At 37.8% G+C, this 19147-nt stretch overlaps 1 protein-coding gene across 1 annotated transcript; it reads left to right on the forward strand.

The window, feature by feature from the left end:
* The first annotated feature begins 13967 nt into the window (after window positions 1–13967).
* LOC100145817 lies at window positions 13968–18932 on the forward strand. The gene is made up of 6 exons (XM_018091006.2): window positions 13968–14228; window positions 14584–14669; window positions 14767–14814; window positions 15755–15886; window positions 16156–16206; window positions 18667–18932. The coding sequence occupies exons 2-6, from the start codon at window positions 14631–14633 to the stop codon at window positions 18775–18777; spliced, it is 381 nt and encodes a 126-aa protein (XP_017946495.1). The 5' UTR covers window positions 13968–14228; window positions 14584–14630; the 3' UTR covers window positions 18778–18932.
* The last annotated feature ends 215 nt before the right edge of the window (window positions 18933–19147 follow it).

A 19147-nucleotide genomic window follows, 5' to 3' on the forward strand; every position in this document is an offset into this window, starting at 1 on the left:
TAGAAAAAGTGGGTGGAGCCACCAACAGCCAATCAGATTTTACCTATTGACTTTTAATGGGGAAATTCAACCTGCTGCCATTCTTACAGTATTAACACCAGGGTCCCCAAACTTTTTAGAGTTGGTCACTAGGGGACTGCAGTTTTAATTTTGAAAAAGTGGGTGGGGCCAACAACAGCCAATCAGATTTCACCTATTGAATTTTATTGGTTTAAATTTAAAATGCTGCCATTCTCCCACTATTTATGCCAGGGTGCCCACTGTTTGTCACTGGGTGACTTCGACTCAAGGTTAGAAAAAGTGGGCACACCCACCAATCACAATTTACCTATATATATTTACCATATTCAGGGTTAGAAAAAGTGGGTGGAGCCACCAACAGCCAATCCATTTCCACTCATTAAATTTCATTAGTTTATATTTAAACTGATGCCATTATTTAAGTGTTAATTCCAGGGTTGTTAAACTTTCCAGAGTTAGTTACTGGGTATTTGCCATTAGAAAAAAGTGGGGGGAGCCACCAACAGCCAATCACATTTCACCTATTTACTTTCAATGGTGATGTGTAAAATGCTGTCAGTCCGACAATTTTTATGCCTCCAAAGGTTGCAAAGTTGGTCACTTTGGCATCTAAAAGCTTAGGAGTTTCTATAGAAGTCAGTAATAGTTGTCCTAGGCAAAGTCAAGCCATATTTTCACACTCAAATTTTCAAGTTTTTTGTTGAGTCGAAAAATTCAAGGTATTCAAGTTTTTTATTTGAACGAGTTTTCATTATTAATAAATAAGCGAGGATTCGATATGCAAGTTTATTCAATTTAGAAAAACAAAGTTGAAAACTGATAAATAAGCCCACTAGAATTGCTGACAAAAAGTATGACAGATCAGATACTTTGTGGGAGAAAGGAAAAATTACCTACATAAGTATACTTTCCTGTTACATGATGATAACATTTTCAAAATGTAAGTTATATTTAAATAAAAAATCGCCAATTGTTTTCAGGTGCAAAACCATGATGTACGGCCTTCAGGGCAGGTAAAGGAGCAAATATGGGTGCAAACTGCCATGTTTCTTGCATATGTCCATCCTACACTGCCTTTTGCTGAATGGCCAGGGACTTCTGCGCTCCATTTTGGACCTGTATCTGCCCTATGAATACAGCACTACCTGTAGTGTTGTATTCATGATGGGTAGGCGAGTGGAATGGATGCAGACGTCCCCTCTACAGTCTCCTAACTTGTGCACCATTCATCACAGTAAAGAGCCCTGTTTGGGTACATGGCTGTTTTACACACACCATCAAAGTTGTCTGCACATAACACAGGATTTTAATCTGTCAGAATGCAGATATGTCCCTACTACAACTGCTTTGAAAATGAGCATTATAGGGGTGTCGTTTTGCACCCATTAGTGTTCCTGCACTTGTGGATAGACATTAGTAAATGCTGAGCTACTCTGATTTTTCTCAACAAGTAAGAAAAATGGGACAGGTTTGATGCTGTTCTTTGAGATTTGTCAAACAATACTCATGGAATTTTGCTTTTGTGATGTTCCACACAATAGAAATATTCTGCAGACCACACCTGATGAGATAAACAGAACACAACAGGAAAAGAAACTTGTCATGACCTGGTTTTGGTTAATGATACTGAAAAGATTTTTTTTGGAAAATCTCTCTAATTTATTCACAAAAAAGGACACTAGTTAGTACTTTGTGAACATACTTAAAAGCAAAAAACCCCAACGTATTAACTGTGATTCAACCACTAAGTGGGGAATCCCCATGGTCTACCCTTGTGGCATTCATACGACATTATGAGGTACTTAGCCACAAGAAAGTCACTTTGGATTGCAATCTCAATATACAAAGCAGCGACCAAATTTCCTGAACTCTGAAGTAATTTGTTGTGTGTGCATAGGGCTTATATCAGTTAGAGACCTCAGGGCTTTAACATTATAGCACTTGCTAACATAATTATGATGTTGTTGGCCTTACAAACCCAATAAAGAGCTGCATATTATAAAAATATTATTAAAGGTCAGAGGTGTATGCATCCAGCTACAAAACCCTTCTGAACTTGGTGTTAAACAGTGTGTCAGTACCTCAGCACCCCTAGCATATGCCTTTTTGCAAAGTTTATTAGTTTATGCAATTTGAGACTTATAGGGAACCCCAAGGACCACTCTGGGAGTGCTAAGGCATTCATATGGTGGCTCAGGGAGTAGCACTTCAGCTTTGCAGAGCTTGGGTCCTGCATGTTCTCCTGTATCCTCTGCATACTCTGGTCTGCCGCCCATACTTCAAATACATACAGGCAGGTTAACTGGCTACTCATATAACTGACCATAATGTGTGTGAATGTGTAGGGACCTTAGACTGGAAACTTCACTGGGGCAGGGACTGATGGAATGTGTAAAGCTCAGCAACATTGTGTCAGGAAAAATAAATACCCGGAAAAAAATGATTATGTCCCGATGTTATTTCTTTCAGCCCAAGGATCTGTGTGTCTGTAACGTCAAATTAGCAAACTTTAGATAATGTGTGTAAGTCTTTACTTTCAGATATCTTTCAGATATCAGTCCATAGATAGCAAGACACCATTACAAAGACTGTGTGTAAAAATGTAAGTGTATATAAAAAATATTATGCTAAAAAGGCTACCTAGATAAAAATGGCTAGGCGAGAGTCCAACCCCCTCCCCTCCCCCCCCTTACTTTCACCCTTAACCCCCATCTAACCCCTACTTTACTTTCTTTAACCCCCTTTGTTCCACATATTTTGTATGCATTTTATTTTGTTGTAAAAACACTAATAAAAACAAAGTTATAAAAAAAAATTATTAAAAAAAATATTATGCTAAAAAAAAAAATTGTGCACAAAGTAACAAACACAGACTGTTCAATATGTAGGACTCATATACAATGAGTGGCTTTGATACAGAAAGTGAGCTCATATATTTTGTCCAAAGTGTTGAACGAAATCTGATGCCTGACAATCAATGCAATTGCCTTAATTTTCCTTGACAAAAATACTTAATTTTCAAAATTCAAATATGTGAATTTTCGAGTTTTGTTTTTAGAACATCAAATTAAAATGTGCCCTTATTAAAAAAACTGGAATCTCAAAAACTCACTCAATTAAAATAGCGAAAAAAGAAAGTAGAACATAACAAAATTGCATTTTACTCATCATTTTCAATGAGTCTGCCAACTTTCATGTATTAGGAGAATTTCTGTGGAAAATATAATTCGCAGCATTATTGTATATTTCTAACTGTATTCCATGTTATATACTTTTCATTCTCTAAAGGAAGATCCTTTTATTCGAGTGACAGTGACAGGTAAACCCAGCAGTCGGGTCATCTAAATGTGTAACAAATAAACCACAACCGATTACTTTCCAGTCCTCAAAACACATGAAATGGCGTTAACTGTGTGTGAGGCTGACATTGCCCGTAAATGAACTTACTTATCCAACATGAGGTGCAGTAATATAAAATATCAAGTACATTGCCCCCGGAGTAAGACATGCTGAGCATAGAGAATTTACATAGCATTGCTTATTATACATTTTATTTTAAACCTGTTTTTATTTAATTAGTGGCCAGTTTAGAGCTTGTGTCCCTGCATGTAGTCTACATATTTAATACATATTTCGCTGGGGTTGATATCTCTGCTACAATATTTGCTACCCCTATCTTTAACGTTCTGTAACAATGTGGTACTGTAAAGAGTGGTGGTAAATGGTCTTTTTTAACTTGTTTATTAATGACCTGGAGGTGGGCATAGACAGTACTGTTTCTGTTTTTGCTGATGATGCTAAATTGTGCAAAACTATAAGTTCCATGCAGGATGCTGCCGCTTTGCAGAGTGATTTGACAAAACTGGAAAACTGAGCAGCAAAATGGAAAATGAGGTTCAATGTTAAAAAGTGCAAAGTTAGAAATAATATATGTGAGTACAACACTAAATAGTAGTGTGCTGGGGATCCTTATTTGGGAAGGATCTGGGGTTTTTGTAGATAACAAGTTGTCTAATTCCAGGCAGTGTCATTCTGTGGCTACTAAAGCAAATAAAGTACTTGATGAAGACAAGGCAAGTCATGAAAACATGACTGTCAGCTGGCAGGGAATCACTCCTTTAGACTTTAGGAACTTTCAGTTAAAGCAACATAGATGGTTCTTCATGTTGAGGGCAGTGAGGTTGGGGAATGCCCTTCCTAGTGATGTTGTGATGGCAGATTCTGTTAATGCCTTTAAGAGGGGCCTGGATGAGTTCTTGAACAAGCACTAAATTCAAGGCTACTGGGATACTAAAATCTACAGTTAGTATTGATGTTGGTATAAATAGTTTAATAAGGAATAAATTCTGTGTGTGCAGAATCGCCACAGGACCCCACCCCCCCGACTCGGATGGATTCTGTACTCAAGCTAGCCTTGGTTATTATTATCATGGCCTTGCAGACAGAACCACCTGTTTGGCAGCTTTTTGTTTTCTGTGCTGTGACCAGATATCTCTATGTGCGTACACTGGTAAACTAGTAATGCCCATGCTCATACGTTTTCTATGTCATATGCTGCTAAGTCTATAAAAACCCAGTGTTGTCTTTATTCTGTAGTTCTGACTCTTGGCATTGTTCAGAACCCACGTACATATCAAATAAACCTTGCCTTTTTACCTCAAATTACCTTTGGTATCAGACTTCCATAACAAGTTTATGTATGTGAGTCTATGGATAGGTCAGTATAGGTTTATATGTAACTATGTACAGTGCTACATATACAAATATATACTGTATAAAACATATGGATATATAAAAATGCACTGTATAAATAAGGATATGGATATTTATGCATTACATTACACGTCCACATGTTGCAAAAAATGACAGAGCATATCCTTTCCTTTGCCAATTTCCACCACTAGATGGCATATAAAACTGGGCTCTTCACTTAATAAAGATATACATGTATATGATAAACAAAAAAACACTGTAGGCAATTATGAATAATATATGGTGTTGGTTTCACTTTGGTCTAAAATTTAATACTGTCTGTAAAACTGGCCCCTTTATTGGAGCTCCCTATAGATCCTCTCAGGTCCCTATCAGGTCAACCTAGCTGCTGAGTGCCTCGCAGGGGAAGAAGGCAGCATGAAGTGGAACAAATGGGTAGGACTAGTGGGGTTTTGGAGAAATTTCAATAAATCAGCCCAAACACTACTTTTTAAAGCACATTCCTGCTATAGCTAGATGAGTACAATTTATTGGCTGAATATTTTCATACAATATTGAGTTTACCCATTGCCATTTGGTTAGTTGCCACAGTTCTAGTTACCGTGGTCAAAAGAGTCTAGTAGTGCACAGCTTTGCTTTCTGTTATCCCCCTCCCCCAGAATGCTTGGGGCCTGGGGAGGCATGGAAAATCTGGATCTCCTTACCTTAAATCTGCAAAGAATAGTCATTAAATAAGCGCAATAGGATTGTTTTGCCACCGATGATGGATTAATGCAGCTTAGTTACCGTTAGGGACGGTTCCGATTGCCATCTAGGAGTCAGGAAGAATTTTTTTCCCCTCTGTGGCAAATAAGAGAGGCTTCAGATGGGGTTTTTTGCCTTCACTGGATCAACTAGCAGTTAGACAGGTTATATAGTTACATAGTTACATAGTTACATAGGGTTGAAAAAAGACCTGTGTCCATCAAGTTCAACCCATCCAAGTAAATCCAGCACATCTAACCCACACCTACCAATCTATACACTCACATACATAAACTATAAATACAACCACTAGTACTAACTGTAGATATTAGTATCACAATAGCCTTGGATATTCTGATTGATCAAGAACTCATCCAGGCCCCTCTTAAAGGCATTAACAGAGTCTGCCATTACCACATCACTAGGAAGGGCATTCCATAACCTCACTGCCCTCACCGTGAAAAACCACCTACGCTGCTTCAAATGGAAACTCCTTTCCTCTAATCTAAAGGGGTGACCTCGGGTGCGTTGATTGTTTTTATGGGAAAAAAGAACATCCCCCAACTGCCTATAATCCCCTCTAATGTACTTGTACAGAGTAATCATGTCCCCTCGCAAGCGCCTCTTTTCCAGAGAAAACAACCCCAACCTCGACAGTCTAACCTCATAGTTTAAATCTTCCATTCCCTTAACCAGTTTAGTTGCACGTCTCTGCACTCTCTCCAGCTCATTAATATCCTTCTTAAGGACTGGAGCCCAAAACTGCACTGCATACTCAAGGTGAGGCCTTACCAGGGACCTATAAAGAGGCAAAATTATGTTCTCATCCCTTGAGTCAATGCCCTTTTTTATACAAGACAGCACTTTATTTGCTTTAGTAGCCACAGAATGACACTGCCTGGAATTAGACAACTTGTTATCAACAAAAACCCCTAGATCCTTCTCCATTAAGGATACCCCCAACACACTACCATTCAGTAGATAGTTTGCGTTTATATTATTTCTACCAAAGTGCATAACTTTGCACTTATCAACATTGAACCTCATTTTCCAGTTTGCTGCCCAGTTATCTAATTTTGTCAAATCGCTCTGCAAAGCGGCAGCATCCTGCATGGAACTTATAGTTTTGCACAACTTAGTGTCATCAGCAAAAATAGAAACAATACTGTCTATGCCCTCCTCCAGGTCATTAATAAACAAGTTAAACAGCAAAGGACCAAGGACTGACCCCTGCGGTACTCCACTAACCACACTGGTCCAATTAGAAAATGTTCCATTTACAACCACTCTTTGTACTCTATCCTTCAGCCAGTTCTCTATCCAATTACAAATATTATGTTCTAGGCCAATATTCCTTAATTTGATCATTAACCTTCTGTGAGGTACTGTATCAAACGCTTTATAGGCATTATGGTTGAACGTGATGGACGTATGTCTTTTTTCAACCTAACTTACTATGTTACTACAGTATGTAAGTACAAGGTATTTTTTTTATTACAGAAAAAAAAGTGTTTTTAAAAATACCATATATAGTAATATACTGTATATGTAACCCTGGTGGGGATATATAGTTACAGTGGTGTGTGAAACTGTGTCCCTGTTAGGAAACAGCAGACTTAAGCCTCCGCTTTATATGAAAGAACAGGATGCTCTGTAAATGTAGCGCTGGTGCCTTCACGGAATATATGGTGGTGCAGCACACATATCCTTATTGAGATATATATACCTCTCTCTCTCTATATATATATATATATATATCTTTTACTTCCTACTTCCTTCTCTCCTGAGAGGAGTTCCTCCTTACAGCCCTGGATGGGAGCATCACACTTATGACCTCACTGCCCCAAACAGTAAGCAGCAGGCATCTTAGAGAAGGGAAACTAAGTTCTGCAGATAAAACAGGTTAGATCCCTACATATACATATATAGAATATTGAAGTAAAGGCTCCTGCAAGAAGCAGGCATCTTGTGGTTAGGCTTAAAAGGGTAAAACAACAGTGGTAGACATTTCCTATGAATTAATCTGTCCTGAAGCAAACACTTTCTGGGTTAGAATTGCTACTCGGCCTGTATCACTGGTAACACACCTTCCAAGGCTAGGGCCTATATTGTTTCCCCCACCAGAGGTGCAGGTTAATAGAGCCCGCACTCCAGATAGGGGAAACAATTGTTTTTATTACAAAAACAATTGCACTGCCAGCACTGGGCTACCACACGGGAAGCCATGTTGGGGCACATGCATGCCCTTAATGAGCAAGTTTTATTCATTATTACTATGTATGTGACATAGGAGGGTGATTTACATTTACAGCTCCTATGTCAGGGGCATGCACATAGTAAGCAAGCGGGGAGATCTCCTTGTTATGTGCATATGTGCCAACCAACATGGCTGCCTGCACTGGTGTGCGTAACGCAGCGCAGGCGTGGGGAGTTTTTTTTTTTTTAAAGAAAACATTGTTTCCCCTAACCGGAAAACCAACCTCTGGTGGGGGAAACAATATAGGGGCGATAGGTGCCCTTTAAGCCCCAATCTGCCCAGAACCCGTCTAAAACGTACCCTTCCTCTTACTTTTCCTCCTTCCCAATCCTTCTTGACACAACCATCACTTCACAGCTTGTCCTCACCCTGCCCACTCCTATATCACAGACCACCCCTTTTATTGCTGCCCCTGCTGGCTGGTTAGTTCATTTTCAAAAAGTGGCAACCCTATTCTGGTCCAAACCTGCCAGAGGACCATTAATCAGAAGAGATTGTTGTTGACAAGAGAGCTCCATATGTCACTATTAGACAGAGGTACTTTCGTGAGTTAAAGATGAAAGAAAGATACACAAGTCAGGAATATTAATTTAAAATATATTTTGGATACTATTCCCAATACTTGGGAGTATTAGACTGGCCAGAATTTATGAAGATCATACCACTATCCAGCTGATATTACACTTTATCCCCAGTTACCTACAACGTTGGATGCCATAGAAGGAAAGACTATTACTGCACGGCAGAATATAAACTCACACACTAGGTACAGAGAGTGACTACTTCTGGTTTCATTATTCTCATCCAAGAAATAAAGCAAATTCAGAGGGTTGTGTTTTAACATTCACAAGCAGGTTATAAAAAGCTAAAATTTCCCAGGAAACAGGTACAGCTTTCAACTGCTCAAACAAAACGCGCTGTAAGTTTCAGTGGAAAATGCAAGATAACATTTTCCTTCCTCTTCATTCTGTTCTGGAATTTCTGATTTCTTACATCACAGTCTCACAACGCAAACATCAGAATCAGCAAGCTGCTGTCCAGAGCACATGGAAATATCTGATATTTTGATTATAATTGGAAAAGCCAGTATTAAGCAAGTGTTAAAGTGCAAGAGGAAACAATCCAGAAGCCACCCTGCATGCATTACCAGATAAAGCTTGTCCTTTTTAAAATTCAGCATCTTTTTTAAAAAGAAGTAAGAATCTATTTTCCCATGTGAAGAACACATATTATACAAGGGCAAAGGCACACAGGACAATTCAGAGAATTTTGTAGTAATTAGTAGCGTAATGGGTAAATAATAATACACTTAAATCACCCCATCTACTTGCATGCCTAATAATTATCACTTGGAAATGCTGACTGACCCATTTCTAAGCAGCAACCCCCTGACAGTACATGCATGCTTGTAGGTGACCGCCATGTCTACTACCCATCGAACTATTCACCCAGGTGACTAAATGCTCTGTATTGCCCTTTATGCCATAACCCCCCCCCCCCCCCCCCCAGTATAACTGACAATGGATGCTTGAGTTCAGATATCAGAAGAGATAAGGAGCTAGTGACATGTACACAGCTCTCAGGCCTTTAAATTATCATTATAGGATTTCCTGCAGGTAACTTGCTAGCATTTCGAATCCACTACAGTCTAATAATGGAGAGAGCCCATGTTATAATTCCCAGGAATAATAGCCTGCATGCCTTGCTTTGGCAGGATGATGGCCCATGTGCTGCAGGTTTTATACAATTGTTTAAGCTGCTACTCACCCTCAAATGTTTGTGACCATAGTAGAGGAACAGTTTTAAAATTATTTAATAAAAAAGCTAATTGTTTCTTGATGGATTAGGCCGTCAAAATTAACCTATATAGTTTTTTGTTCACACAAGAACATCACAATGCCCAAAGCACATCAAGTACCCATTGCATGACTCTGCTGGATCCAAATCTTCCTTAATACTGAGCTTAGATATCACCAAAGAGTACCGTGAAAATCTTCGCCATACAGCATTGCTGTCAGGCTTAAACATGGGTGCACTGCAGTCTACATGACTGCAGATGACATTTCAATTCTGTTTGAAAATAAGAGGAGTTTCTTCTTACGTTAGTCAAATTGGGTTAGTATATGAGGTGAAAAAAATATGGTCAGTTTGTTCCCAGTGACTCACCAGCAATGGTCAGAATATGCACTTTTACTCTAACTGATCAGTTCACATAGCCTTTTCTTAACATTTACGTTAAAATGAAGGGATGATTCAGAAACTGGGTCAAATGTGCACAATGGAACGAAACATTAACCTGGACTTTCACATTCATTTTAAACCAATCATAAGGCTAGTGATATTAATGCAGCTTTTAAGTATTGTCACAGCTCTGACACAAAAAAATACACGTGGTTAGAGGTTTATAAATGCTGGCTCTATTCAGGTGTGTTGAAGAGTTTAAGTTAATATGTTCACTAACCAGATTTTTTTAAAGTTTTTATAAAGGATTACTATTAACAAAAAAGTGTAATTTCTTTGGTATAGATAGGAAAATAGGCCATACTTAACCATAACAGATAATTGATTAATTATGCTTTATTTATAGCACCTACGTCACTGAGCAATTAGTTTAATTGAACACATCAATCCCTGTCACAGTAGAACTTGCAATCTAATTTCTTTAACAAAAGACCTGCTAGCTTTGTCAGAGAACAAATATCCTGTTCCTATTATAATAGAAGTACCTTCAGCTAAGTTAAATGGTCACCACCTCTATACTGTTGCTAATTGTAGGTTGAGACAATTTGCCATGGCTGGTGGACATATATAAATATATATCTTTATATAATTGCTCAAGTTCCTTAAGGTATTGGGAGGGTTACACAATAGGGTTGATTCACTAAAGTGCAATAAATGTTATTGCATGCTTTTTTGCGCTAAAATTGACGCGGAAAAAACGCGCAATTCGCTAAAGTATTATCGCATGCATTAAGTCGCATATCGCGTGCGTTAAATAGCCTGAATGTGTTAATTTTTCCGCACTGCGTTAATTCTCGCGCAGAAATAATACTAACGCATGATTCACAAACACTTAGACGCGCTAAATATCGCATTAGGCTATGCGAAAATTAACACCTACTTGGGGCAGGCGGTAATTATAGAAAAGTACAGTTCATGAGCTTTTGGCAACACAACATGGACTTTGCAGTGTGATTTATTCAAGTCTGTGTTGGCCCTAGAGTGATGCAGCCTCCAGTTTGCAGGGAAATGGTCATTTTCAAAAGTAGTCTTACGAACGTAATGGTGTGTATGGCTAATATGACGTGCGCGCGATAAGTAGCGCGTGTTGCGTCAAATACCACATGAAAATAGTCTTTGCAACTTAAATAACACAAACAGCATCGCATCTAAATTAACGCAAGTATCCTTTTAGTGAATCATGCGTTAAGACGCGAAAAATAAGACGTGATAAAAATTTTAATGCATGCTATAAATAGCGCTCGTTTTATCGCACATTAGTGAATCAACCATAATATGGCCAAAAGTATGTGGACACCGGCCTGTCTCATTGTAAAACCAAGGGTATTAATATGAGGTTTGTCCTCTTATTGCTGTTAAAACTGCCCTTACCCTTCTTCTGGGGAGGCTTGCCACTAGATGTTGGAACATCAATGCATGGGATTTGCTTCCATTCGTTACTGTCTTACATTGGTGTTTAGCTGCATCGCACAAATGTTTACTTTTGATGTCAGGGCTTTGTGCAGGCTTTTCCATTTCTTCCACCCTCTTTTTGCAAACCTATTCTGTATGATCCTTCCTTTTTATATAGATGAGTTATAGTATTGAAACAGGAAAAGGTTACTTGAGGCTACTAAATAGCAAATTACAGTTCTTATTTGGCATCCCCAAAGAACTTTTTCATGCTTGTGTTGCTCTCCAACACTTTTTACATCCGAGTGTGGCTCACAAGTAAGAATGGTTGGGGATCCCTGATATAGTGGCACCTGTGCCCACAATTATATGTTTGCAATAAATAACTAAGGCCGATAATTAGAAAGGGTGTCCGCATAGTTTTGGCCATGAAGAATATATTGCTATGGCCCCATTAACTAGATATACTGCTGATAAACACTGATAGTCTTGCTGGCTAGAGCTTTTTACTCTAAGTCGATTGGTTAAAAGGCCCTGTGCCACAACTGACAGAAAAGATGTACATTTGTATTGATGTCACGTTGGGCTTGATATTATATACTGATATTATATACTTATATTATTCAGTACCATAGAGGTAATATATTCTGAAAGCACACAACATTACATCAAGATTGTTGAATACTAAAATGGGATTTGTATGTATTGCTGGAATTGTTTTATGAAATCAGCAGTTTTTATTAAAAATAGAAGGCGTAGCCACATGGAGTATCTCTTAACCACAATTTTGAGGTCACTACAAGAATATGAATAACTCACATCTGATATCTTTATTACATGTTGTCGGTGTATGAGTATCTGCCAAATAGATGGTAAATCTAACATTAGTAGAAATTTACTTTAGACCACTGGGGAAATCATTTTAAAGCAGACATCCATTCTTAAATTGCAGCTAAGTATACTGTAGCTAGCATCTGTAGCCCCCTTAGAACATTAAAATGGTATGTCTTGTCACATGATCATTAGATATATACTGTATCACAAGGCTTAGGGGCTCAGCTGGTCTGTAGTTTATATTTATGAAGCAAGCTAGAATGCAAAGGCTGCAGGCAGCAATGAGTGCCATTGGGTCCTTGCAATAGGTATATGATTGCTTCTGCTTTTAGGTGGTAAATTGCATATTCTGGCTAGGCAGTGGAACACCTATTCTCCAGGAAGAGGGATTGGAGGATAACCAAATGGAAAGCCATTTAGTTTCATTGTTGCCTTCCTGGAGGTCAGAGTAGAGGGTTATGGAAAATTCAACAAATTACATTGTTTTAACTGCATGTTTTTATTCTATACTGCACTTTTTCTCAAGCAAGGCAGTAAGGAGTATACATTTACAGAAATAAAAGGAAGGATAAATAGTGATGGCTTACTGAAATTCAAACAAATACGTGTCTGTCTATAAAAGATTATACCTACAAGATAATATGCCTCTAATAGCATGCTTACATTGTCTAGCAGGCTGCATGCAGTTTATTTAACACTTACAGTGTCACGTGTAGGTAGTTCATATGGAGTCATTATTTTTGTGTTATGGTTATGGGCTATCCCATCTATCAAATGCTTATGTCTGCTAGCTCATTTTAGGGTCCAGTTTAGAAAAATTCAGATTTAGCCCTTTGATACACCTGGGTTACCTGGTACTGGAGCAGGAATGGTGGTAACTATGAGTAGGGTAAAAATACATTTTAGAACTTTAAAGCCATTGAAATGTTTTAATTTATGCATTTTTGGAAAGTTGATTAGTACTGTATTTTTTACACTGTGCAAGAAACCATAAATGGTCGGCACTCATGCGCTGGGCCAAATTGGGTAAATCTAATTGTTGGCCCCTGATCAGATGACACTGCAATTGTTTAAGGATCCATCAGGCAAGGGCCGCATCAATGTGCCAATGGGATTTTGGAATTCGTCAGATAAGATATATAGATATATTGGTCAGGCAGGCAGTCCTGAGCTCCCAATATATGGACCAATAAGATGCCAAGTTGGTAGCTTTTATAAGGCCAACTTTTTAGTTGGAGAGTAGGAGCACTTGCTTTTCTGCTTTATTAGGCTAATATTGAAATATGTGCCTCTATTTAAGCCAGGTAATTAATGATTGATTTATATGCATATACAGGTACGGGACCTGTTATCCAGAATGCTCGGGACCTGGAGTTTTCAGTATAATGAGTCTTTCTGTAATTTGGATCTCCATGCCCAATAAGAGATTGTTTTGCTTCCAATAAGGATTCATTATGTCTTAGTAAGCAAGTACAAGGTACTGTTTTATTATTACAGAGAAAAGGAAATCATCTTAAAAAACCTAAATAGTATGGGAGATGGCCTTCCTGTTATTCAGAACTTTCTGGACTTTCTGGAAAACAGATCCCAAACCTGTATAATAAAAAAAATAGAGCAAAAAACACTTTGTATAACAAAAAACACTTTGCCTTTTTTCTTTTATTACATGGCTTTTTTCTGGCTAAGAGTTTGTTTTAAAAAAGACTTTGTCCCTGCGATGATTATTTAGTAATTAACAGAACCTGCGTGCAGTGGGTGGGAAAACCATACTGCGAGAGGAAATAAGCATTTCCTGTAACAAGCAGTTCTTAAAAAGTTATTTGGTTGATATACCTGCTGCCTATTGAAGCGCAGGAGAATTTATATGTATTTACAGAACAACAAGATACAGCAACAGGGCACTAATATAATTTGAGAATGTGATTGCACTGCTTGCGTTTGTAAAGTTGAAACCCTGGAAGAAGTTCTTGGACAGAGAGGAAAAAGTGCTTCACTGTGAAAGCGTCATGCTGCAAACCAAAAAAAGGTGAATATCTCAGAGTAAGTGTGGGCTACTTTACCCAAGAGGGATTTCACCTACATCCATTCCGTTCTTATGATACTTTAAAGAAATTCCAAAGAGTCATCAAGGAAAGAAATGAAAGTTACATTTGTTGTCTCATAGGTTTAATATTAATAGGCTTTAACTATTGGTAATATCTAAACTTTCACTCACGCCCCCATAATATATTTCCAGAAAAATGCATATATATATAATCCTTTAGGAACTGCTTCTGTCTCATTAAAAGTATTCACTTATTAGAAGAAGAATTAGTTAGCAACAATGTGCAAAATCCTAGTGCTGTGCTTACTGGCCGTAACACTTCTGGTTTTCTCACAAGGTGCCCCAACAGAAAATGTAGCAAAGCAGCTAGAACTCCTGAGAGCTATGGGCAATGACCTGCAAAGGATGAAGACAAGCAGTAAGGTAAGTGTAACGATATGAACTAGTAGATGATATCGCTTTGCTGAGGTGCAGAAATGAAGCTCGTCGCTGAGCTAATCTTACACTATTACCTTTGCAGATCATCCCAGAGGAATTCTACACAATAACAGACACTGGAAACGGAGATGTAAGTGTGTTACATTTGTATTTGGTTTCACATTTCATTTATCTCAGTAAAGATAAAGGCTTTAGCACAAATTACATTTCTGTGTATTTCTACAGTGCCTGGTTAGACCAGACTGTCACGGCAGGGATTAAGTACACATTTCAGAACTAATAGTTGGCTGGCAAAGCTAAACTTTCCAAATAGATTGCCTTATTATTTTGTCTATGATTAAGTAGAGATCCAATGAATGTTACCGTTAACGTTTGAATTATAGTAAACCTATTTAAAGATCCAAACACAAAAAATGTCATCTTACTCTTGTGTTTGAAATTTATATTCATTTTCAATTTTTAGTGGTCTCAGATTTTTAGACTGCTTTTGACTCAGTAGAGTTCTGTTTGTCTCAATGTAAGTGATCCTAGAGTTAACTGGCTATGCAGGATAGTAAGTTATGGCTCTTACACACGGAAGCATCACGCTGCCTTCTGCCTGCATTTGGTGCTTGCATTCGCAGGCATGGGTAGGGTCACTTACACCAACTCTAAAAGAAAGTTGCTCTCAGAAACTGTAAATTAAGTGCTGAGTGTTCTATGTTTGGGTGTATATTCCTCCTTAAACATGAAATTGTTTATAACTGGTCTGTAGACACTTGCAGTAATTGTCCTTGGCACATATTATTATGTCAATACATATTCAGTGTGTAAATCGGAATTACCAGTGATGTAAATGCTACAGGCATAATGTAATACAAAGCGCAAGGTTTCCTACTGACGTAGAAATCCATAGCTGATAGCATTTACTGGTCATATTTGCAAACATCTGATGTAATGTTGGTGGAAGGTTTTATGGTGCAATGTGATATGTTGGGCCGGCTTCAAACTCATGCTAATGGCACTGTATTTCTTTTTATTGTAGTCATATACATAGCCTAATTTTCTGACCAAAAACCCTTTCCTTCCAGATGAAATGCAGAATAAGTGCCCTTTGCTGCTTTGTTCATGAACTGTATACTGTAGAAAAATACCTTGGTACCCTCAATGAAAAGGCTGGCAAACAAGCCAACAACACTATAACAAATGCTCTTGAACTCCTGGTAAGCAAACACTAAAAATAAAACAACTAGTCAGCAAGGTGTATACATATATATATATAGTTTATATTTCTAACTGCTTTTTTATGCATTTGAATATATACTTGAAATTATTTGAGTTAGAATACATTTTAAGAACTAAAATTACATAATAATGGATTTGAAATATTTTGTACAATACATTTCTTTTAATCGTATACCCTGAAGGTAAGAGACAGCTGGCTGTCTTTTGTTACAGAAATGACTGCTCACTGTGTATTTTGTACTTTCAGAAATTACTTGATGCCTCATATTCCAAGACTGAGCCTTCGCAGTATCTAGAGGTAACTATCCCTACAGCTGGAGGGCAAGCTGGATTTGTATAGTATACAGTACTTAAGTTTTTGTCTTTGCTCTTATTTAAAGGACAACTAAAGCTTAACAAAGTAGTATGGTGGAAATGCAGCACATATTTGGAGTTCTGTACCAGCCCAGGGCCAACATAGCCCTGTACCTCCAAATATGCCCCCTGTAGCTCTCCATCTTTTATCTGTTTAATCACATCAGTTACCTGAGCTTATGGGCCAACTCACAATATACTGTATATAGGGAATATGAATTTCATGATACAAGGCTATTTAGTATTTTGTTTCTCATTGCAGTTCAGAAACCAGTGTACTTGGCATTACAATGTAATAACCAGCCCTGTAGCATCAGCTTATATGACAGGATAACCTCATTTTCTATGAAGGTTAGCTTTCAACAGCTGCCCAGAGCACACAATGAACTTGTGTGTCAAAATAAAAGATGGGGAGCTCCTTTGACAACTTTGAAGGCCTGAATCATTGCTGTTATAGAGCTGATGAACCTAAAATGCAATGTAGTGTGATTTGGAGGATAGCCTATGAACTTAACAACAAAGTCATTTTCACTATTTGTGGTTCCAAGGTGAATGTATTTCCTGCTATTCATACAATTGTTTTCATTCTGGCAAAACACAGCAGCCCTGTTTTGCTCTTTATACTAGAAACATTTAGGATCAGAGTTTTATTATACATTGTGATTTGTGAACCGCTAATGTAATAGAAAATTGATTGTAAAGCATATTATGAAGTTCCCATTGCTACTGTAACTAATTAGTAATTAGCTTTGATCAGTGCTGTTTTAGTCATGAGGCAGATAAATCACTGAACCTAAAACCTTTCTGCGGACAGCACTTTACCAATAGGGGGTAAAAACCGCCCCTGGTAACTTTAAGAACCAAGTTTCAACTATTGCGTGATTGGCTGATACAAAGTTGCACCTACAGATTAGAGTGAATAAGGCTTCTGTTGAGAATACTGCCTATTGTTTTATTTATGAAATGTCTATGGCTTTTGTTATTCAGTGCAGAACACAGAACACAAATGTGAGAGAAGGCCTCTAATCAAATGAACAGACACAGCTAAACACCCTGTATAATAACTTTGTAAGCCTGAAATGCAGGCAACGATTGGGGGAAGGCTGGGCTTCTTTATAAAAAGCACTTTAGACATATTTAAATATACTCTTGCTCAAAGGGGGGATTGCAAACACAGACATAACAGTGTTACCTATGCTCAATCTTCTCCACTATGGGGGATAAAATATCTGAAGTTTACATCTCAATAGGAATGTAATTGCCGGTGGTAAAACATACATCACATGGTAGCTGGTTGTTCCACAAGGCAACTTCGGGCTACTATACAATGTATGCATGATACTTGTTTTAGCACTGGTGATTTACAGCTATTCCTGTTGGAATGTCACCTCTAGAAGTTTTGTTGCCCATGCAGGAGGAGATTTGGGGGGTTATTTATTATGCTGATAAGAAATGGCAACAAAATTTGCCACACATCACCAGACTTTGACACATAAAATAACGGTGCAAAATCGCTGATTGAACAGCTAAATTTGCCTTTTACAAAGCTTTCTACACGTTTTTGGCGAATTTCATTCTACACAGCATAACAGATAGGCCCCTAAGTGTGGGTGACAAATATCCTGCCTGCCATCAGCCTTAGTTATTGTGCATGGGTGTTGTGTCTGTTGCTGCCCTCCATATTAAGCAAATCGCCCAACAGGCATCTTCACATAAGGTGCATGTTACCACTCTGAGTCCATTGTGGCACATTTCATTTCTTGCCTTATTTGGTCTATAAAAAGACAGCTGTGTATATAAAATAGTCAAAGCTGCATTATAAAATACTACAGTTCTTGTTGCACCTTTTCCTGTTTTCAAGAGGAAGGAAAAAATAAAAGGAACAGGAGTAAGTAAAAAAGCCAGTACTTAAGATCATGCCCCCCCCATTTCATTTTACAGAGTCTGCATAACCAATGCATTAGAATAAAAACAATGATATAAAGGGAAAAGGAGCAACTTATTTGCAGGCATGTTGTCTAGAAATGCTGTTTTGTTATTGTGAGACATGTACTTTTTCTTTTTTGTGGCAAGCCATCTTTCACATGAATAAAATGTGACTTCCTGCCACACTAGATAGCCCTCATGAAATGCACGTTGTAGGAAACTTCAAGGCCTCTGTAAACCTGTTGCTGATTCCATAACAACACATTAGCTGTTGAAAGCAAAATGCCAAATGGAAGAGCACTACATGCAGAATCTACAGCCCCTGCCAGCATGTATGAGGATGTTTGAAAAGCTGAATATCTAGTGTATAAATTGCTTTAATACAAATGCATTTTGATCTCATAATTAATACATTTCAGCAATATTATATTAGTAAATTAAATACTAATTTGATGAATAATGTTTTGCCTTCTTTCAGAAACAATGCGAACAGTGCAAACAGCACAAGGCTCATACCACGACAAAGAATTTAGAGGGGTTCATTGAAGATTTCGAAGCATTATTGAAAAACCTTGCGACAAACCTTTGATCAAACCTTGCCCTTGATATATTTAATCCTGATTCTTGCCCTTGATATATTTATATGGCAAATATTTATTTATTTAAACCATAATTTATTATACTAGGGTACCGTTTTTTTGAGAGTGGATTTTATGTGTACATGAATAAATTATATTTTATAATAAATGTGATGTTTGTGTTTCATCAGCAATATATCAAGAATTTCAGGGTCATCAGAGAATGATGATCAGGCTTCCGCCTGAAAATACTTTCCTCTATTCTTTGTCTTTAAGTTATAAGTCACTAATGTTAACGTCTTTATGGTATAGGATCCATTATCTGGAAACCAGTTATCCAGAAAGCATTAATTTATGGGAAAGCCATCTCACATAGACTTA

This window comes from Xenopus tropicalis, chromosome 1, assembly GCF_000004195.4.
Source record: "Xenopus tropicalis strain Nigerian chromosome 1, UCB_Xtro_10.0, whole genome shotgun sequence".
In the NCBI taxonomy this organism is placed as follows: domain Eukaryota; kingdom Metazoa; phylum Chordata; class Amphibia; order Anura; family Pipidae; genus Xenopus; species Xenopus tropicalis.

Excerpts from the sequence above, each read along its gene's own strand:
- LOC100145817 (XM_018091006.2), top strand. The coding sequence starts at position 14,631 with ATGGGCAATGACCTGCAAAGGATGAAGACAAGCAGTAAG. Across the intron at positions 14,815-15,754 it reads CAGACACTGGAAACGGAGAT|ATGAAATGCAGAATAAGTGC; the intron begins GTAAGTGTGTTA and ends CTTTCCTTCCAG. Across the intron at positions 16,207-18,666 it reads AGCCTTCGCAGTATCTAGAG|AAACAATGCGAACAGTGCAA; the intron begins GTAACTATCCCT and ends GCCTTCTTTCAG.